Source organism: Erpetoichthys calabaricus, chromosome 5 (assembly GCF_900747795.2).
Source record: "Erpetoichthys calabaricus chromosome 5, fErpCal1.3, whole genome shotgun sequence".
In the NCBI taxonomy this organism is placed as follows: domain Eukaryota; kingdom Metazoa; phylum Chordata; class Cladistia; order Polypteriformes; family Polypteridae; genus Erpetoichthys; species Erpetoichthys calabaricus.
Window position 1 is genome coordinate 18,835,398 of NC_041398.2, and position 24,012 is coordinate 18,859,409.

Here is a 24,012-nt window from a genome sequence, read left to right on the forward strand (position 1 = left end):
AATACGCGCCTCCCATTGCCAGAAGGTTTGCTGTGTCTCCCAGCACAGTCTCAAGGGCATGGAGGAGATTCCAGGAGACACAGACAGTTACTCGAGGAGAGCTGGACAGGGCCCCTTGTAGAAGGTCCTTAACCCATCAGCAGGACCCACCAGTATCTGCTCCTTTGGGCAGGGAGGAACAGGATGAGCACTGCCAGACCCTACAAAATGACCTCCAGCAGGCAGGGAGAACACTGGGGTGAATGTCTCTGACCAAACAATCAGAAACAGACTTCATGAGGGTGGACTGAGGGCCCCGACATCCTCTAGTGGGCACCGTGGAGCTCGATTGGCATTTGCCATAGATTACCAGTATTGGCAGGTCCTCCACTGGTGCCCTGTGTTTTTCACAAATGAGAGCAGGTTCACCCTGAGCACATGTGACAGACATGAAAGGGTCTGGAGAAGCCGTGGAGAATGTTATGCAGCCTGTGACATCGTTCAGCCTGACCAGTTTGGTGGGGGGTCAGTGATGGTATATCTGGGGAGGCATATCCATGGAGGGACGTACAGATCTCTACAGGCTAGACAAAGGCACCTTGACTGCCATTAGGTATCAGGGTGAAATCCTTGGACCCATTGTCAGAGCCTATGCTGTGCAGTGGCTCCTGGGTTCCTCCTGGTGCCCGGCCTCATGTGGCGAGAGTATGCAGGCAGTTCCTGGAGGATGAAGGAATTGATACCATTGACTGCCCCCCACAAACCCCGCCAAACCCCGCCCCTGCCTGCTGCATCATTTTTTGGGGTGTCTTTGAATTCAGCTCTCTGTTGGTTGATCATTTTCATTTCATTTCTAACACATCAGCATATCAGTCCATAGCAGTAGAGAGAGCCAGCAGGATTTTTTTCGCATTGAGATCTGATTTGTTTTCAAAGTTTTCCTTTAGTTTTTTTGAGCAGTTTATAATACATAGCTATAGAGTATGTGGGGAAATATGAAACATTTGTAATATCCCATAATATTCTGAAGGGGAGGCAGCAGCATCAGAGAGCAGGCCTGTAGGATGTGCCAGTCTAGTCCTGTCCATCTTGGGAACCCTTGACCCCCATTGACACCCACATTGGAGCAGTTCAGAGTCCCTGTCCACCTGGACTGCACATAGTATATGAATGTGAAATCTTGAGCAAACATACAGAGAATACGTGAAGTCCATATGGACAACATCTGGGTGCAGAATCTGACCCCAGAACACTGGACCCATCAGGCAGCAGAGAAAACCAAACTGACCTGCTAGATTTCAGTTGCTGTTTGTCAACTGCTCCATAGTCCTTCTAAGGTTATTCCACAAAGATCTGAGCTGGAGCCATGAGTGGATGTGTCAACCACTGGGCCTTAATAATGTAAAAGAAGATATACACATACTTATTGTTACTTCACAAAATGATGGTATTCAATAATCTAAATGTTATCAGATAAATTACAAGAGAGAAGCAAAATTCACTTTCTAAATTGACCATGCTGTGGGTTATCTGCCCACTCTGCCCCTCTCTGTTGCTCAGTTGTAGTGGAGATGAATGTGTACAGTTTTGTAGGACAACATACAGCTCTGGCAATGAGTTCATCAATGAAGATGGCATGTCCACTGCAGGGTCCTGTTAAAGATCAGGAGGACAGAAATGTAAGGAACGAGTCTTAGTAAGAGTAGGGAGCGTGAGGTGGCAAATAGCAACCACTGGACATGGAAGGTCTTAAACTTGAGTTTTGCTAAATCCACATGACTTTATCAGCTCTACCTATCAGATCCCTCCTGCTCATTTTCTTTACCTGGGGTTTAATGGCAGCTTTTCAAGTGAGGCAGACATCAACCTGAGAATGGATGCCAGTCTTTTGTGAGGCACACTGGCACACACATCCACACTCGGTAACACCACACAAGTTTAACACAGATGACACATTGTTGGGATATAAGAGAAAACTGTAGAAACTGAACAAACAGGAGATGAACGGGCAAAGTCCACACATACAGTGCAGGGAGTAGAAGTGGAGCTAAGGGATGAGACAAGCACCAAACAGTGTTTCAGATATCTGTTTTGTAATAAATTATTAAAAATTAACTGCTTCTAATTTTGCAGATTTCTTGGGGAATGACAGCTTTTCTGTGTCTTCGTTTGCTCAGCCCTCACTTCAGAGCAAACTGCATCACCAACATGACAAGGAGGAGATGAAGATATCAGCAAGAGGATCTGAGAATTTGACAGCAGGCTCTTTCCAGTGTAGTTTTCTTCCTGCTGCCAAAAAGACACGGAGAAAATCTGTCCACACTGATCAGAAAGAAGTGCATAATACAGACCAAGAGGTGTTATATGACAGCCAGGATTGTGCAAAAACTTTTGAAAACAAATCTGACTTTGAAGGTAAGTCAGTCCATACAATTCAGAAACCATATGCCTGTTCTGAATGTGGCAAGCATTTTTCACACAGAAGTAGTCTTCACGCACATAAAAAAATTCACACTGGAGAAAAACCCCACTGCTGTCCCGAGTGTGGCAAACGATTCCCCAGTAAACGTGCTCTTAAGCGGCATACCCGTGTTCACACTGGAGAGAAACCATACAGCTGTGCTGAATGCGGTAAAAAATTTTCTCATAACAGCGGTCTTCACAAGCATTCAAAAATTCATACCGGAGAAAAACCGTATTGCTGTTCTGAATGTGGTAAAACATTTTCAGTTTTAAGTAATTTTTATAATCATTTGAGAATTCACAGTGGGGAGAAACCTTATTGTTGTAATGAATGTGGCAAACGCTTCATACAAGGAAGTGGCCTACGGAGGCACATCAGAATTCACACTGGAGAGAAACCTCACTGTTGTTCAGAATGTGGCAAACGATTCTCTGATGGTAGCGCACTTCAGAGGCACACACGCATTCACACTGGCGAAAGACCATATTTCTGTTTTGGATGTGGTAAAGGATTCACTGACAGTAGCTCCCTTCGGTATCATAAACAAATTCACACTGGAGAAAAGCCATATGTGTGTTCTAAATGTGCTAAAGGATTTACTGATAGTAGCTCTCTTCAGAAGCATTCAAGAATTCACACTGAAGAAAATCCATACTGCTGTTCAGAATGTGGTAAACAGTGTACTAATCGTGGCAGTCTACAAATACATATGAGAGTTCATACTGGAGAAAGACCATGTTCTTGTTCTGAATGTGGCAAACATTTCTTTGACCGTAGCACTCTTCAGCGGCACAAAAGAATTCATACTGGAGAGAAACCTTATTACTGTTCTGAATGTGGGAAACTATTCTCTAACCGTAGCTCTCTTCTGCGACACACGAAAATTCATTCTGGAGAGAAGCCATATTGCTGTTCTGAGTGTGGAAAACAATTTTCAGAAAGAAGCAGCCTTAACTACCACTCAAACATTCACACTAGAGAGAAAAGAATTTGAGTTGAGCTGTGGGAACAGAAACAACTGAACCTGTGCTGGGGTGCTGATATCCGCAGGTCTCGTCAAAAGAAACTTCCAGAATTTCTGGTTTCCCTACCAAATACCATCAGTCTGTGCAAACTGCAGGAAGAGGTATTTGTTACGAGGTGCTAGAGAAAGGTCTTGCTGCAGATTTAAATGAACAAAATGTCCTAACAAAAGTGTGACTTTTAGCACACAAAACCCATGGGTACATATAAGATGGATGAGGGTCGTGGTGCATACAAGTGCAGTGGTGTTTTGTGTTTTACGGAGAGCTGGATTAAACCTGATATACCTGACACTGTTTTAATACTGGACAAATTTCATCTTATTTGAGCTGACAGAGTCCTGAGGTGTGGACAAAAGACAGGAGGGGGGACTGGTCATCTATGTGAATGAGGAATGGTGTAAAAGGGAGCAGATTACAGTTAAAACTACAATTTGTAATTCAGACATTGAAGTTCTAGCTGTCAGAATGTGTCCATGTTATTTGCTCAGACAGATGAATTACATCATTCTTATTAATGTTTATTTTCCTCCCTCATCACATGGAACCTCCGCATTGGAAATGATCAGTTCTGTCACCAGCACATTAGATAGATAGATAGATAGATACTTTATTAATCCCAAGGGGAAATTCACATACTCCAGCAGCAGCATACTGATACAAAAAACAATATTAAATTAAAGATTGATAACAGTGCAGGTAAAAACAGACAATAACTTTGTATAATGTTAACGTTTACACCCCCGGGTGGAATTGAAGAGTCGCATAGATTGGGGGAGGAACGATCTTCTCAGTCTGTCAGTGGAGCAGGACAGTGACAACAGTCTGTCGCTGAGGCTGCTCCTCTGTCTGGAGATGATCCTGTTCAGTGGATGCAGTGGATTCTCCATGATTGACAGGAGTCTGCTCAGCACCCGTCGCTCTGCCAAAGATGTCAAACTGTCCAGCTCCATGCCAACAATAGAGCCTGCCTTCCTTACCAGTTTGTCCAGGCGTGAGTCGTCCTTCTTCTTAATGCTGCCTCCCCAGCACACCACCGTGTAGAAGAGGGCGCTTGCCACAACCGTCTGATAGAACATCTGCAGCATCTTATTGCAGATGTTGAAGGACGCCAGCCTTCTAAGGAAGTATAACTGGCTCTGTCCTTTCTTACACAGCACATCAGTATTGGCAGACCAGTCCAGTTTATCATCCAGCTGCACTCCCAGATATTTATAGGTCTGCACCCTCTGCACACAGTCACCTCTGATGATCACGGGGTCCATGAGGGGTCTGGGCCTCCTAAAAGCCACCACCAGCTCCTTGGTTTTGCTGGTGTTCAGGTGTAGGTGGTTTGAGTCGCACTATTTAACAAAGTCCTTGATTAGGTTCCTGTACTCCTCCTCCTGCCCACTCCTGATACAGCCCACGATAGTAGTGTCGTCAGCGAACTTTTGCACATGGCAGGACTCCGAGTTGTATTGGAAGTCTGATGTATATAGGCTGAACAGGACCGGAGAAAGTACAGTCCCCTGCGGCGCTCCTGTGTTGCTGACCACAATGTCAGACCTGCAGTTCCCGAGACACACATACTGAGGTCTGTCTTTAAGATAGTCCACGATCCATGCCACCAGGTATGAATCTACTCCCATCTCTGTCAGCTTGTCCCTAAGAAGCAGAGGATGACTCATTCTGACCCTGCAGTTATAATATGTGGTGACTTCAACTAATGTGACTTTGGAACAAATAATTACAAATTTCTATCAGTTTGTGACCAGGTCCACTCAAGGAAATAAAAAGCTGGACCTGCTGTATCCATCCATCCATCCATCATCCAACCCGCTGAATCCGAACACAGGGTCACGGGGGTCTGCTGGAGCCAATCCCAGCCAACACAGGGCACAAGGCAGGAACCAATCCCGGGCAGGGTGCCAACCCACCGCAGCCTGCTGTATTCAAATGTTAAATATTCCTTTACGTGTAATCTACTTGCTCCATTAGGAAAATTGGACCACAACCTGATTCATCTTATTCCCAGCTATAAGCCTGTTATTAGACGGCAACCTGTTAACCACCAGAGTAGTGAGGAGGGGGAGCCTGGAGGCTGTAAGTGCTCTGAATGACAGACTGAGGAATGGTGTGCGAGGCACGTGGGGATGAAATTGAGGAACTCTTGTCACTGCATCACAGACTATATCAAATTTTATTTCGACTCCCTCAAAGACATTGTGTTGCTGTCCAAACAACAAGCCCTGGATTACCAAGGAGCTCAAATGTCTCCTGAATGAGAAAAGGAGAACATTCAAATCCAGCGACAAAGAGGCTCTGAGGGACGCACAGCAAGTGCTAAAGAAAAAAGCTGAGGTTAGGAAAGGAAGCATATAAAGCTAAAATAGAATGACATGAAGGAACTCTGGAGTGCACTGGGCGTCATTACTGGACTCAACAATCCAGATACTGGAAGGGGATGTGGACAAAGCTAATGACCTGAACCGATTTCTTAATAGATTTTCTCTCCCACTGCCACCTTCTTCCAATGACCAGGCTCCCAACACCATCCCTATTATGTCAACGTCTCCTACCACGTCAACTGGAATGGCCAGTGATGAGTCCACTTCTGACTCTGTCTTCAGACCTTTATTGTCAGGAGATTAATACAATTGCTGAAATGACTAAATCTTTGGCAGGCATCTTAGCTGGCACTAAATGGGAGCTTTTTAAATATTAATGCAGGAATTTTCCAAAAAAGAGCATTTAGATATTATAACAAAAAGATCAGTGAATTTACTAAAATGCCTGATCTTAGTGATCTGGAGAAGGAAGAGCTTTATGTTTTAAGGATGAGGCTGGGTAACATTTTTCAGGAAGGGGCATGAGGTGTTTTTGTAAGATCCAGAGCCATCTGGTTGGCACTTGGAGAGCAAAATTCTGCTTCTCTTTTTTTTTCGCTCTAGAAAAGAAATATCTCTTTATGTTAACAATACCTTGATGCTAGAATATGTTCCACTGTTTCAGAATTTTATCAGACATTGCACACGTCTTCATTTCATCCCCATGTGACTGGTATATTTTTTTAATACTTTACAGTTTGTTATTAGTGACCACAGTAGGGAATTCTGTGAGAAGCCCATTATTGTGGAAGAGTTTGGGGGACATTGTCAAAAACGCAGGCCAAACTATAAGGCTCCTGGTCCAGATTGCTTACCTCCTGAATCTTTGAAGATCAAAGATCTTGTGTTGGAGGTGTTTAGTGAGTGCAGTGAATGGTGGGAATCAATGAAACAGGGTCTCATATCACTAATTCCCAAACCAGATAAAGACCACTGCCATGGGGATAACTGGTGTCCCATTACACTTTTAAATTCAGAATACAAATTACTAGCTTCTTCATATTCAGATAGAGATAATGTCCTCTAAACAAGGTTTAAGTCTAATACCCAGTCTAGCTTTATAAAAGGGAGACATGTATCCAATAACATTAGACTGATTCCACACTGTAAATAAGCAACTTCAAAAAAGTTAATTAACCTGAGCTTGAAAAGTTAAATGAACTATCAGCTCATTAAAATTTGAGTCAACTTAAAAAAAAATAATTAAATTTAGTGTTTTTAGCTTTGTGTTATGGGAATGTGAGAAAGTACGTTTGGGGAACTTAATAATTTATGTTTATGATTGGTTTTGATGCACCAAGCTATTGCACATGCTCAGTGTAGTCTTGTAAAAATCTTTCTCCGTCTGTTAGAAGCCATTTCGGGCAAGCGTAATTTCCTGCTTAAATAAAGGTTTTTTCTTCATTGCTGTTTTCTTCAGTTTCATCCATCCATCCATTTTCCAACCCGCTGAATCCAAACACAGGGTCATAGGAGCCAATCCCAGCCAACACAGGGCACAAGGCAGGAACCAATCCCGGACAGGGTGCCAACCCACCGCAGGACACACACAAACACACCCACGCACGCACCAAGCATACACTAGGGCCAATTTAGAATCACTGATCCACCTAACCTGCATGTCTCTGGACTGTGGGAGGAAACCGGAGCGCCCGGAGGAAACCCACGCAGACACGGGGAGAACATGCAAACTCCACGCAGGGAGGACCCGGGAAGTGAACCCAGGTCCCCGGGTCTCCCAACTGCGAGGCAGCAGCGCTACCCACTGCGCCACCGTGTCTTCAGTTTCACAGAGAGAATATCGTTCTTGTCAAACGCTTGGGGCGCTGTTGCCCCATTAAACCCAACAGACAGATGTAGACACAGGGTAAAAGCAATAAGAAGATCTTTTTTAATTCTTCCTTTTTCTTTGTAGTGCCTCCAAACAACCCCAGCCACAATAAACAGGCAATAATACAATAATAATGATGATGATAATAATAAACACAATAATAATTCTTTGCTTTTATATAGAGCTTTTCTCACTACTCAAAGCACTTAGCAATTGCAGGTTAAGGGCCTTGCTCAAGGGCCCAATAGAGCAGAGTCCCTTTTGGCATTTTACCGGATTCGAACCAGCAACTTTCCGATTGCCAGTGCAGATCTTTAGCCTCAGAGCCACCATGTAATAATAATTCTCTCCTCCACCTCCCAGCAAGCTCTGTCACACTCCTCTCGACTCCGGCTCGCTTGCTGGGTTCCCATCAATCCTTTAAATAGTCCCTGACCCGGAAGTGCTTCTGTCCTTCCAACCACTGGCACTGCCAGGTCTAATGAAGAACTGACATTTTCTTCAGCCCAGAAGTACTTCAGGGCTTCCATCCTCTTGACTACTTGTACTTCTGGGCTAAAAGGAAAGTATAAGTCCCCTGTTTTTTCAACAGCTCCCCCTGCCGGCACCCATGGCACCCAACAGGGCTGAGAAACCAAACTCCAAGTCCCAAGATGCCCTGCGGGAATCTGGGGCACCGCCACACTGTAGGGAAGCTGCCGCCTACCATTTTGGGGGAAGCAGTGTCGGCCAGTTAGGAGCCCTCCCCCTTCCTTCCATTCCAGGGGCGTCCATCACACTCCACAAATTCTTTATTACGACGAGGAGATATCTTTAGGTTTAATAAGGTAAGTGTAGCTGCAGGAGTGTAAAGCGGGTTCATGCACGGGTAAAACGTGTGCCGAAAGAAATCTCTCAGTCCAGAAGTTCGTTTTACAATATTTAGTGAAAATTCAAAGCAAACAGTCAACATAAGAATATAGAAAAAAGTTGTTACACACGTAGAATAAAAGGCAAAAAATGTAACTTCTCTAAACTTCATTTTTCTTGTAACACTTTAGTTGTTTCTGTGCTTAAAGATTCTTTACTTCTTCTTCTGTATGCTTAAAATGTACGGCGCAGCACTTTCAATTAAGTGCTTTATCTTTCATGTTATTTGGCACACAAAACACTCAAGGCACGGTTTAAAACCTTACACATGGCAAGGCTGATCACTAACTGAGACTAATGTTTAGTCAGAGAGGCTAGAAATAGTTAGAATATACTGATTTAATTCAACGTATGGGGGTTATAGGAACCTCCCATATAGTAAAACATTCATATAACTTAAATAACTAGCAAATGGTGGAGCGGAGTGGTGGCTCTGAGGCTAAGGATCTGTGCTGGTATCCAGAAGGTTGCCGGTTCAAATCCCCGTCACTGCCAAAAGAGATCCTACTCTGCTGGGCCCTTGAGCAAGGCCCTCAACATGTAATTGCTCCAGGGGCGCTGTACAACGGCTGACCCTGCGCTCTGACCCCAAGGGGTATGCGAAAACTAACAAATTCCTAATACAAGAAATTGTATAAGGCGAAATAAACAGTAAGGTTACGTTAACCTGCTCAAGTCACGCGCCTTCATTAACAGTTTTGATGAATGTATGTTTAGGATTTAATAAAGACTTTTGTAGAAGCATCCTGCATACCGAGGGTTCCGTCTGTTTGACGCAGGTTACACTATGTTTGTATAACAAATGTTGAATTTCTCGTATTTAGCACTGTGTTATTTATCATTTCTAAGGGTGTTTGAGTGTGCACACTCTTGCAAGATCTAAAGTTCTGATGTGAAAAACCGGGGGGCTCCCAAGCACATTGTAGAAGATGGTCTAGACGGAGGAATGTACAATTCTATATTACTAAACGACAGTTGTATATATGCACGGACGCAGGACGCATCGAAGCGCACGTGCACTGCGACTCAGCGCCCCAGAGTCAAACCCAGCGGCTTCCCAGACTCAGTAGGTAGCGCCCAAACAACACAACACAACCTGTAAACTAAACTTCAGGTCACAATACAACCGCCGCCCGAACGCGCACACCACCGCATATAAAACCTTCGTTTAGTAATGTTTACTAAGGTTTTATATATACACGGATGCCAGACGCAACCCGTGCCAAAGGCGCACGCGCACTCGCACAGCGCCCAACAGTCAAATCCAGCGGATTCCCAAACTCTGTAAGTGGCGCCCAAACAACACAACACGACCTGTAAACTAAACTTTACGTAAAGCGTGTACGCTAACAAGTTGCCATGGTGACATATTTAAACATTGACATAGAATAACTAGACGCCTCATGACTTGCAGAATCGTACGTCAACGTCGCCGCCATATTGTGAGTGGCACTGCTGTGGAGTGAAGTAATGAATAATGTGCTGCTTGGGATTGTACAAACCGCTGTACGCTCCAAACCAGATCCCGGGGGATTACATTTCATAGGTAAGGCTGAACAATTGTTTTGGTTATATTTGGCCATTAGGAAATCCCGTTTTATAATCTTAACTTTAGCTACGCCACTAGCAAAGCTATGCATTTATGTGCTCAAGTGAGCCTCCAAACAATGTTTTGGCTAAACGTATTTAGTCACTAACTATGTAGATTGTTGTTAGCTGTTAACATTTCTCAAACTTGATGATGTTTTTTCTCAAGGAGCACATTGAGAAAACACAGTTTGAAATTGACAACTATCATTTTATGCTCATGTCTTTAGTTGTGTCTGTCTTCCACAAACTAAGGCTGCACCATATTGCCAGACTGAATACTCTCAAATTACAAGATCTGAGTGAGCGAGAGGAGTGTAAGTCTGGAGGAGATCAGTGAGGTTATGGAGAGCTTTAAATGTTAAGAGCGGTATTTAGTATTGTAATCGGTAGTTAACAGGGAGCCAGTGAAGTTGAGAGAGAATCGGTGTAATATGTTCAGTGGATTTACAACAGCAGGTTATTATCCTGGCAGCAGAATTTTGAAGAAGTTCTAAGTGATTGATAAGTTTTTGTGGGATGCCAGATAGAATAGCATTACAGTAATCTATACATGAGGTGACTCGGGCATTAACCAATACTTCAGTACTGTGTTGTGTAAGAACAGGACAAAGTCTGGAAATGTTTCGAAGATAGAAGAAGGCAGTCCCCGAAATGTTACTTATATGGGAAGAATGGTTAATAATAATAATAATTATAATTATTATAATTTTATAATTGCCATTATTAGTGTATACATGGATATAAATAATTGCATCTAAACGATTCGCCAGAATCTGTTGTATGTAAAAGATACTGTTTTAAACGTTATTGTTTTTTCATCAGAAAACCCAGTTTCCACGTCTACCTGTATTAGTTTAAGTGGCACTTTTGCCACTCGCAATAAGGCTGACGTATCGTGTCTACTGGGAAACACAGTGAATGCGGCGTCTATCTATATACGTGTATGTATTTAAACATGAGGTAGTGGTGACTACTGACAGTGCCAGCGGTCAGCTACTCCACAGTGCCTGCGGTCAGGGGTTCAATTCTGATTCCTAACAGCAAACGACTTCTAGCTAACAACACACCCATAGAAAAACAAACACGAGACTGCATGGATAAAAACAATGAACGAAGGCGCCTACAACGCGCTTCTCAAACACCAGAACCAAACGAGTCATGGCTCCAAAGAGAAACAGCTTTACTACAAATATATTTAATTCATTAAATGAAAACTTTCCCAGGACGCTCCCACCCTCCATGATCTTACATCCCTACAAAGTTTGGAGGGAACAGAAAGTAATTGCCATTCTTGGATTTGCGATTCTTTAGAGAATCGGGGGTTTACTGTTTAGATATTAAAGTAAAGTCAGTTTGACATCCGTCGTTGGTTTGACATTCGGACTTTGAGGCTTCATATCCCCGAAACAAAAAGAGCAATGTCATTAAACCAACTGTGGAAAAAAAAACATTTTCCCAAAACTTGTTTAGAAGCACTACTTTTTCCAGAAATGCCCCTATTCTTTTGCGAAAATCAAAAAAAGTTCTCAAAACGCAATAAAAGTCTGTGAAAGATGAGCGCAAAATACACATAAAATCAGCACCAATATACAGAATAGTACTTGCGAATTTTGTGACAGCCTTTACATTTTTTATTGATTTTTTAAAAATAATTTTTAAAATAACGCATACCAATGTAAAGTCAAAAGCTAAAACAGACAGCAACCCAATATTGATTGTTTTGAAGGTGAAACCCTAATGTGCATTTTACGACTTCTATTTTGCCTTTTTGTTCAATCAAAGACGACCTTTAGACAGACTCCCGGATTTCTGTAGCCTGGCGGTAGTGCGTCACTTCTCAAACGGTAGGTATGCATTTCAAAATAAAAGCCTCCAATGATAACATGACCGTAACATGTTTGGTCTTCGATTGAAGAAAAATACAAAATATGAGTTGTGAAATGCATTTTAGGAACTGGTCTTCCCAAAAAAAAACCCAGTTTTTGATGTGTGTCTGTTTTATCCTTTATATCCTTTACCACTTTACGTTGGTGTAAGTCATGCGTTATTTTAAAGACTGTAAAAAAAAAATCAGTAAGAAATGTAAAGGCTGTCACAAAAATCGCAAGTACTGCTCTGAATATTGGTGCCGATTTTATGTATATTTTACTGCCATTTTTGGACCATTTTCGGACTTTTATTGCGTTTAGGGTTCTCGGATTAGAAAATTAGAAATGCGGGACACTCTTAAAATTTCTCTCTATATTACTATATATAGTGAAAAGTCAAGCAAAATGACCCCTGTTATTGGCTAACTAAAAAGATTGCAATATGCAAGCTTTCGAGGCAACTCAGGCCCTTTCTTCAGATTACATCTTGCCCGAAGAAGACGCCTGAGTTGCCTCGAAAGCTTGCATATTGCAATCTTTTTAGTTATCCAATAAAAGGTGTTATTTTGCTTGACTTTTCGCTACATTCAAAACGGCTAACACGGTACAACACCCTACTATTACTATATATATATATATACACACTTATACAGGGTGGTTCAGATCTAATTACAGTAATCCCTTGCTATATCGCGCTTCGCCTTTCGCGGCTTCACTCCATCGCGGATTTTATATGTAAGCATATTTAAATATATATCGCGGATTTTTCGCTGCTTCGCGGGTTTCTGCGGACAATGGGTCTTTTAATTTCTGGTACATGCTTCCTCAGTTGGTTTGCCCAGTTGATTTCATACAAGGGACGCTATTGGCAGATGGCTGAGAAGCTACCCAACTTACTTTTCTTTCTCTCTCTCTTGCGCTGACTATCTGTGATCCTGACGTAGGGGGTGTGAGCAGGGGGGCTGTTCGCACACCTAGACGATACGGACGCTCGTCTGAAAATGCTGAAAGATTATCTTCACGTTGCTACATTCTGTGTGCAGCTTTTAACTATGCTGCACGGTGCTTCGCATACTTAAAAGCTCAAAGGGCACGTATTGATTTTTTTTATCTGTCTCTCTCTCTCTCACTCTCACTCTCTCTCTGCTCCTGACGGAGGGGGTGTGAGCTGCCGCCTTCAACAGCTTTGTGCCGCGGTGCTTCGCATACTTACAAGCCAAACAGCCCTATTGATTTTTTTGCTCCTTTGAAGAGGAAGATATGTTTGCATTCTTTTAATTGTGAGACTGAACTGTCATCTCTGTCTTGTCATTGAGCACAGTTTAAACTTTTGAAAAGAGACAAATGTTTGTTTGCAGTGTTTGAATAACGTTCCTGTCTCTCTACAACCTCCTGTGTTTCTGCGCAAATCTGTGACCCAAGCATGACAATATAAAAATAACCATATAAACATATGGTTTCTACTTCGCGGATTTTCTTATTTCGCGGGTGGCTCTGGAACGCAACCCCCGCGATGGAGGAGGGATTACTGTATGTAACTATTCGACTGACAACCGTCTCCCCGCCATTTTGGAATGCTGGGCAGGTGCTGCCATCTATCGGTAACAAAAAGAATTTTAAAAGAAATCTCTAAGTGCAGTTCAGGTGCTGTGAATTCTCTATGTAATAAACTTGATAAGTTATAGCGTAATGAAAATGGCATAACTAGATCTGGACCACCCTATACATGCCCCCTACACACCCAGACCAATAAAAAGTAGAGACATACGTTAAAAACATAAAGCAAGGATTTGAATGGGTTATGAGGGAAAAAAAAGGAAAATCATTTGAAAATTATTTAATACAAGCTAAAACCAATTCTGTAAAAGTGAAATAATTTGAAAATATTTATTTAATACAGACAACAGACTGCGGTGGGCTGGCGCCTTGCCCGGGATTTATTCCTGCCTTGTGCCCTGTGCTGGCTGGGATTGGCTCCAGCAGACCCCCGTGACCCTGTGTTAAGATATAGCGTGTTGGACAATGACTGACTGACAGACAATAGAGAAATATTATTGTTATTTAATACAGGCAGTTAGAAAAAAAGTGGTCCGTGTCAAGTAGTAACAACACCCTTTGTTGAGACTCTGTGTTGCAATGCTGATCCAGAACTTCACAGCAGCGCGGCTGGAGAGCAAACCAGTAAGAGTGTCGCCGTCCTCAGCCAACCACAGCAACTGAACAAGTTGCAAACTGGCAGCAAACACCTCGTTACATTTGGGTGATTTTCATCAAGAGAATCCGAGAAAAGAAAGTATAATTACTTATAAAGTTACAACTAAGTACCATAAGAAGGTAGTAAAAATATATTTTTATTAGCGAATTTTGAAAATGAACTAAATACGGGAAATTTGGGTGTCCCTGAAAAGTCAGTATGGGACAGGGGACAAAATATGGGACATGTCCCGTTTATAAGAGACGTCTGGCAACCCTAATTGTGTTTGAGAACTATTTTTGATTTTCATAAAAAAAAGAGGGACATTTCTGGAAAAAAAGGAATGCTTGTAAACACACTGTGGGAAACTATTTTCCATAGTTGGTTGTAATGACTTTGCTATTTTCGTTTTGGAGATATGAAGCCTCAAAGTCCAAATGTCAAGCTAACTTTAACTTGGTATGAAAACCTTGTGTTTTTATCGTTTGTATTTTCTTTACTACACATATTTGCAACTTTTCACCTTTGATTTCCAAGAGCATTGACTGTACGTGCAAATTACTGCCTTTTTAATGGTTAAACCAGTATTTGTGGTAAGGTTACAGTTTATACATACTACAAATACTTTAATAATAATAATTCTTTATATTGATATGGTGCTTTTCTCACTTCTCAAAGCGCCTGAGTGAGAGGGGAGCCATTTCAACCATCACTCATGTGCAGCACCCACCTGGATGATGTGGCAGCAGCCATTTTTGCACTGGTGCACAGTGTAAGGAAATCTTATCTAACTGGACAACAAGTGGATATTACGATCCTATACAGCTGGCATGGAGCGACTCGGTGATGATAGTGAAATACCTGATCGGTCAGCCAGTTCATGAGGTTAAAAACCCGAGAGTGGACAGAACTTGCAAAGGAGCAGGTGGAGGACAATTCCTCAAAGTCTGCATTTGTAAAGACGGCACCAGTTCAGCACGCAGCGCTAAGAGGATACATAGCTGTGGGAAATCGAAATCGTCATTTATAAGCACACGCTTTCTTCTAATTCTTCCATTTGCGATGTCTTCTAAAGCAGCTACCATAGTTGGAATAGTTTGGACATTCTGTGCAACATTATATTGAGAGAGTGATTGCAATCAATTTAATTAAATTTGTAAATAATATGCAATTAATTTCAGTGTATTTGATGAATCCCTCGAATCTGAAAAAAGGGAGACCGCACAGAAACAGTACCACTGCTTAGACGCTGGGTGCCGCCAGTTTGCAAAACCGAGCAAAAACGTGCATACCTAAGGCTGCCGTGAAAACGTGCGTGGTTTTACACCAGTGGTTCTCAATCTGTGGGGCGGGCCCCCCAAGGGGGGCGCGAAGTAACAAAAAGGGGGGCACGAAGATGTGGAAAAAAAGAAAACAAGAATCGAAAATATGAAAAATACATCTATTGAAACCAAAACAAATTAACTTAAACTACATTCTGATACTAGAAAAATAAATATAGAGTTAGATAAATGTCGATAAAAGTTAAGTAGGTATAATAAAATATGCATCTATGATATATCATTCATTAAAAAAGAACAAGGGGGTGCGATACAAACTGTTATGAAAACTCGGGTCGCAAATACTTAAAAGGCTGAGAAATGCTGCTTTACACCAAGTTTAGTTTTTATACCCCTCAAAGTGTGCGTGGAAATGGGTGAACGCAACGCTTTTGTGCGTACGCACCATTTATACATGAGGCCCCTGGTCACGCAAAGTGTTGCGAATGCTTCCCATGCATCCCATGCACATGCATGCTTCTCGAACACATAAAAAGTCAGGTACTCCTATAAGCTAACAGGACTGTCAATCTGCCTGGTGCACCGGGTTAATCGTGGTTATCTATGGTATTGATGTTTCAACATGTCTCATTAGCAACTGGATTTAACCAATCATGTTAAAAGATTTTTCTGATTATCTAATGAATTCCTTGGAATTGTGATCTTATAAATGAAGTGTATAAATAGAGCCCGATAGGCTCCCCTCCTTTGTAACACTTGCTAATAAGATGCTCGTGCTCCTATAAGGATAATAAAGAAGTCCGATTGATGCTTTTCTCCTGCCTGTGTTTATTGCATATAAGAGGCACCCAGTTGTTTGCCCAGCCCAGCCTGTAAAGTTCTTCCACAAATCCCACAAGAGAGGCCATGTTAACACACTACAGACTCTGACACTATCAAGGTAGATGGTGGCCATTTCCCTAACTTTAAACAGATTGCATTTGCTCCTACAAAACCCTTGGGGCATTGAAGTCCCACCTTTCAAGATCACATTCAAGCACTGCTCAGTTTGAAGACAATGTCACAAGTTATTGTCAGTTGTGTGACTTCAAAGGTCTTTGTAAGCCAGGTACTTACATTAGGGGCACATTTAAAGTTGCATGAAACTGTGAGATGCGCTTTTACTAAGTCCTCGCCCGATCCTGCCTGGTTTGTCTTTAGTTCAGCTTGCAATGTCTGGGATGATTCCTTCTGTGAAGAAGTGTCCATCAGATGTGAGAAAGACTAGGAGAAAAAAGCTGGCTGATCATTTACTGGGAATTGATAATGGCTCAAAAGCCATATGCTGTGGTCTTTCTTCTTCTTTCAGTAGGAAATAATTCCCTTGACACTCATGTGTTTCAAAATGTTCAGAGGTTGCAAAGACATGAGGACCACGAGGATGGTACAGGGCAGCACTCACTCCATGGAGAGGCCTTCAGCGAAGACACAGAACCACATGAGCACAAACAGAGATCTGCCACATGATAGACAGACGGACAGATAGATAGATAGATAGATAGATAGATAGATAGATAGATAGATAGATAGATAGATAGATAGATAGATAGATAGATAGATAGATAGATAGATAGATAGATAGATAGATAGATAGATAGATGTGAATGGTGCTATATAATGGAAAGACAGAGAGAAATGAAAGATGCTATATGATAGATAGGTAGATATATATGAAAGGTGCTATTTAATGGATGAACGGAAATATACGAAAGGTGCAAAATAATGGATGGATAGAGAAATGTAAAAGGTGTGATAGACAGATAGAGAGATAGATGTGAATGGCACTATATAATGGTGAGACAGAAAGATATGAAAGGTGCAATATAATGGATGAATAGAGAGATGTGAAAGGCGCTATAGATAAATAGACAGACATACAGACAGACAGATAGACAGACAGATAGATAGATGTGAATGGCACTATATAATGGTGAGACAGAAAGATATGAAAGATGCAAAATAATGGATGGATAGAGAGATGTGAAAGGTGCAATAGATAGATAGATAGATGTGAATGGCACTATATAATGGTGAGACAGCAAGATATGAAAGGTGCAATATAATGGATGAATAGAGAGATGTGAAAGGCGCTATAGATAGATAGATAGATAGATAGATAGATAGATAGATAGATAGATAGATAGATAGATAGATAGATAGATGTGAATGGCACTATATAATGGTGAGAGAAAGATATGAAAGGTGCAAAATAATGGATGGATAGAGAGATGTGAAAGGTGCGATAGATAGATAGATAGATAGATAGATAGATAGATAGATAGATAGATAGATAGATAGATAGATAGATAGATAGATAGATGTGAATGGCACTATATAATGGTGAGAGAAAGATATGAAAGGTGCAAAATAATGGATGAATAGAGAGATGTGAAAGGCGCAATAGATAGATAGATAGATAGATAGATAGATAGATAGATAGATAGATAGATAGATAGATAGATAGATGTGAATGGTGCTATATAATGGAAAGACAGAGAGAAATGAAAGATGCTATATGATAGATAGGTAGATATATATGAAAGGTGCTATTTAATGGATGAACGGAAATATACGAAAGGTGCAAAATAATGGATGGATAGAGAAATGTAAAAGGTGTGATAGACAGATAGAGAGATAGATGTGAATGGCACTATATAATGGTGAGACAGAAAGATATGAAAGGTGCAATATAATGGATGAATAGAGAGATGTGAAAGGCGCTATAGATAAATAGACAGACATACAGACAGACAGATAGACAGACAGATAGATAGATGTGAATGGCACTATATAATGGTGAGACAGAAAGATATGAAAGATGCAAAATAATGGATGGATAGAGAGATGTGAAAGGTGCAATAGATAGATAGATAGATGTGAATGGCACTATATAATGGTGAGACAGCAAGATATGAAAGGTGCAATATAATGGATGAATAGAGAGATGTGAAAGGCGCTATAGATAGATAGATAGATAGATAGATAGATAGATAGATAGATAGATAGATAGATAGATAGATAGATAGATAGATAGATAGATAGATGTGAATGGCACTATATAATGGTGAGAGAAAGATATGAAAGGTGCAAAATAATGGATGGATAGAGAGATGTGAAAGGTGCGATAGATAGATAGATAGATAGATAGATAGATAGATAGATAGATAGATAGATAGATAGATAGATAGATAGATGTGAATGGCACTATATAATGGTGAGAGAAAGATATGAAAGGTGCAAAATAATGGATGAATAGAGAGATGTGAAAGGCGCAATAGATAGATAGATAGATAGATAGATAGATAGATAGATAGATAGATAGATAGATAGATAGATAGATAGATAGATAGATAGTGTGGAGATCAGCCTCAACACAGACAGGCAGACACCGATGGTTTCAACACCACAACATTTATTATTCATATTAACACGAGTGCACACAACCTGGTGCCCCTGCACCACACACCCTCAGTCCCGGGCCCTCTTCACTCTCTGGCCTTCCTTCACCGCCTCCACTATTCTCTTCCGAGCTTCATCGTCTTCCACCCGACTCCAGCTGACGAATGGAGGGAGGCGGCCCCTTTTAAGTCCACCTGGACGTGCTCCAGGTGCCTCCTGACAAGCTTGCTGTGGCACTTCCTGGTGTGGAGGAAGTGCCGCATGAGCATCCAGAAGCACTCCAGGTGTCCCTGGTTTTTCTTCCGCCAGCACCTGCGGGTGCTGATGTCCAGGGCTTCTAAGGCGTCTGGGTGCTCCCTGGCGGTGACCACGGGCCCCTATAGGGTTGAGCTTCCATGCTCTATTCCTGTGGCGACCATACAAACCAGGGCTGCTGCCCTCTCGTGGTCCGGAGTAGACGTAGTCCTTCTCTCAGTCCTTCCATAGATAGATAGATAGAAATTTCTTTGACCCTGTGGGGAATTTTTTTTTTAAAGAAGCTCTTTAAATAAGATAAACATGAAGTTTCGACATGAAGGTGACAAAGAGCATTCCTGCCAGCTTGAGTGTCACTTAAAGCCCACTTGAGTTACGACATGTTGTCTGATTACACTCCGTGACTTTTAATCAATGTTATTGCTATCATGGACAAGAAATGTAGCAATTATGTTATCAGAAGAGCTTTAATCTCAGATCAAAGTGTTTCAAGAGTTTATGTTAAATAGAAAGTTTTATATCCCAAATTATACTTAGGGAATACGGGGATTGTCTCTCAGAAATTTCTTGTCCCCAATACAGTTAAGGAAATTCATTTTAAAATTCTGCACTCGTATTACCCTTGTAACAAATGTCTAAGTACATTTTGTCATGATGTGTCACTTCTGTAACCCCATGGTCTTAATGCTGACAATCTTAACAATTTTCAGCCTGTTCCTCACTTTCCTTTTTTATCAGACGTTCTTGAACATGTTGTAGCCTCCCAAATCTCCAATTACTTTACCTCCAATATAAACTGATGGGACCCTTTCAGTCTGGTTTCAGGGCACCGCACAACTCTGAAACTGCTCTGCTTCAGGTCACCAATAATTTGTTTATGGCAGCAGACTCTGGACAAGTCAAGTCAAATTGGGGAGCCCACTACACAACGAAACAACTCGGGATCCTGGTTTGTAACCCCCCAGGCAGACACGCAGTCCAGTCCCACCCTCCGGAAAAGACCCTCTATCTGCCGCAGCCATGTGTTAAATTCAAAGCGAAATGGTGCAAAAAGATGCACGAACACGTGGAGATCTGTTATTTTCACACCTTAGTGCGGCTGCGCCAAATCAGATGGGACACAGGTATCTTCATATCACTCCCACTCTCCTCATAAAACAAAGTCAAGTTGGGGAGCATGCACTGGTACAGTGCATTGCCGCACCCACTACACGACAAAACAACTCGGGATCCCGGTTTGCAACCCCCCAGGCAGACACACGGTCCAGTCTGAAAATGACCCCCTATGTGCCTCAGCCAGGTGTTACGTGGGCGACCCCTTGGCCTGGTCCAGCTACTCGGGTCCCCAACAATGAGAATATTACGAGCTGGATCACCCTTGGGGAAACGCGCCACATGGCCGTAGTGCTGTAACTGACGCTCCCGCACAATGCAGGTCATGTGCCTCATTCAGGACTCCATGAGCAACACAAAGTCAAACCAACGGTACCCAACAATTTTCCGGAGAGACACAGCACCAGAGGAGTCCAGTCTTCACCTCAAGTCACTGGATAGCGTCCATGTCTCAAAACCATATAGCAAGACAGGAAGCACCAGAACTCTAAAGACTTGGACCATCGTCCTTTTGTAGAGATCTCAGGAGCACCACACGCCCCTTTCCAGTGACCTCATGACCCCCCCATGCTCTCCCAATCCGTTTACTGACTTCATAGGAAGAGTCACCAGAGACATAAACGTCACTGCCCAGGTAAGTAAACCTCTCAACAAGGTTGACACTCTGTCCGCAAACAGACACACTGTTGATGGCCGTGCCCAGGAGGTCTTTGAAGGCCTGGATGTTTGCTTTTATCCAGGACATTCACAAGCCCAGACCCTCAGACTCCTCACTCAGTCTCTCGAGTGCCCTGATCAGAGCGAAGATCACAGCGTCGTCAGCAAAGTCAAGATCCATGAATATTTCTTCACCAACAGATGCTCCACAGCTGCTGGACCCCACAACCTTGCCCAACACCCAGTCCATACAAGTATTGAACAGAGTAGGATCAAAAACACATCCCTGGCGAACTCCAGAATGAACTAGGAAAAACACAGAGGTCCTGCCTCCACTCTGCACAGCACTCATAGTACCAGTGGCTATGATATCCAGCAACCTCGAGGGGATCCCGCGAACCCTCAGGATGTCCCACAGGTCAGCTCGATCAACTGAGTCAAACGCTTTATGGAAAATCGATAAAGGCTGCAAAGAAACTCTGCTGATATTCGCGTTTGCGCTCCATGAGAACCCTCAGTGCCAGGATGCGGTCAATGGTAGACTTCTTAGGCGTTAAACCAGACTGTTCTGGTCACTGGTAGGTGAGCAAGTGATCACAGATCATATTGAGGATTACCCTAGCGAGGACCTTACCCAGCACCAAGAGCAGTGTTAACACCCTGTAGTTGCTGCAATCCTGGCAGTCACCCTTCCCTTTCCAGATAGGGATGACAAGTCCCAGTAACCAGTCAGTTGGGATGATGCCAGTCTCCCAAATGGAAGCAAAGATTGCTTGCAATGCCAGGAGGACAGCCTTACCACCAGCTTGGAGAAGTTAACCTCGGATACCACAGATCCCTGCAGCCTTTCCCCCCCTCTGCTGGTTCAGCACCTGTGCAATCTCAGTGAGACTGGGGGGGTTCACAGCTAATTGGAGGATTGGCCTCAAGAACCGTGGACCCAGAGATATCCAACATTCTAGCCGGAGGATCAGCTTTGAACAACTGCTCAAAGTAACCAGCCCAGCGGGTCACAACTGCATTGTTATCCGTAAGGACCGTTCCATCAGCTTTCCTGACTGCGACTCTCTGAGGAACAGATTCCGATGTGCGTAATGCTTTGATTCCTCTGTAAGTGGGATGTGGGTCACTAGACCACAGATGGTGTGTCACTTGCTCACAGATTCTTCTAACAAACACCTCCTTATCTGCCCTCAGATCCCTTGCAGCCATCCCTCTCAGATCCCAGTACAGACCAGAGTTGCCATTGAACCGTGCGCTGCGACTCCTCTCAATGATATCCAGGGTGCCCTGAAAGATGAAACACCTCCTTCTAGGAACACCGGTAACACCAACACAACCCTCAGCAACCTTCAGGGTCTTGTCATGGAAGGTCATTCACATCAAATTAGGATCAACAGTCATACCCAAATCCGAAAGTTCCTCACACAAACTGCGTGCAAACTCATTACAAACAGCCTGGTCTTGGAGTCTGGCCAAGTCCTGGCTCATTTTCCTAGTAGGTGGTAACCTCCATCCATCCATTTTCCAACCCGCTGAATCCGAACACAGGGTCACGGGGGTCTGCTGGAGCCAATCCCAGCCAACACAGGGCACAAGGCAGGAACCAATCCCGGGCAGGGTGCCAGCCCACCGCAGGGTGGTAACCTACTGGACCTAAGTTGGATCCTAAAAGTAGCAACAACAAGTCTATGGTCAGAATTCACAAACTGGGCACTTCTGTAGACCCTGCAGTTTTTCAAGAGCCTCCAGCATCTGCCCACGAGAATGTGATTGATCTCCTTCACCGCACCACCAGTATTGGATTACCAAGTCCAACGATGCGGTTCAGGACGCTGGAATGCTGGACAAGCCAACATTTTAATTCTGTTAGACCTCAGAGCTGCATTCGACACTCAGGTCAGACGTGACATTCTTCTATACAGAAAGATGGAGGGCATCCTGGGTGTCTCTGGCACTGCCCTCCAGTGGTTTAAGTCCTCACTGACTGACAGAGTTTGTTAGTCTTGGCCACATCAGGTCCAGCTCAGTGCCAGTCACACAAGGAGCTCCTCAGGGCTCAGCCCTCTGCTCTTCTGTATCTTTATGCCTCCCCTTGGCCATATCATGCGTAGCTATGGACTGGTTTGTCACTTTTAAGCAGATGATATTCAGTTCTATTTCAAAGCAAAAAGCAAAACTACATCAGAGCTTTCTCCTCTCTCAGCTTGCCTCAGTGAAAAATTAAAGCTTGGATGGAGTGAAAGTCTTTATACAATTAAATTGCAATAATACTGAACTCCTGCAAATTGGCACTAAAGCATAACCTAAAACAATGAGCTCCTCCTCGGTCACTCTTCACGGTGATCTCATCGGACCTTCTTCTAATTCAAGGTGTCATTTTTGATTCCTCCCTTTCTAATTCCGCCCACATAAACCACATTAAGAAACGTTCCTACTTCCACCTCCATAACCTATCCCGTGTTCGCTCATTCATCTCCTTTATTAATGCTGAAACACTTGTCCCTGCTTTTATCTCATCCCGCATTGATTATTGTAATTAATCCTGTCGCCCTGATGTCACATGTGATGAAGACCATGGAAGCGGCTGCTGCTTCACCACCTGAGGCCACAGGTCCGCCACGCCCTCGACCCTCTGCAGTTTGCATACCAGGAGAAGGTGGGAATGGAGGATGCCATCATCTACATGCTACACCGATCCCTCTCCCACTCTGACAGAGGCAGTGGTGCTGTAAGAATTATGTTTCTGGACTTCTCTAGTGCCTTCAACACCATCCAACCTCTGCTCCTCAGGGACAAGCTGATAGAGATGGGAGTAGATTCATACCTGGTGGCATGGATCGTGGACTATCTTAAAGACAGACCTCAGTATGTGCGTCTCGGGAACTGCACGTCTGACATTGTGGTCAGCAGCACAGGAGCGCCACAGGGGACTGTACTTTCTCTGGTCCTGTTCAGCCTATATACATCAGACTTCAAATACAACTCAGAGTCCTGCCATGTGCAAAAGTTCTCTGACGACACTGCTATCGTGGGCTGCATC

At 43.0% G+C, this 24,012-nt stretch overlaps 1 protein-coding gene across 1 annotated transcript in view; it reads left to right on the forward strand.

Annotated features, from left to right (window-relative positions):
- The window catches only part of LOC114641654 (zinc finger protein 850-like), a 44,238-nt gene that overhangs the window by 1,647 nt on the left and 18,579 nt on the right, over positions 1–24,012 (forward strand). Inside the window, exon 3 of the mRNA XM_051927760.1 lies at positions 2,113–3,434. Within this exon, the coding sequence (XP_051783720.1) occupies positions 2,113–3,434 (1,322 nt within the window). The remainder of the gene's footprint in view (positions 1–2,112; positions 3,435–24,012) is intronic.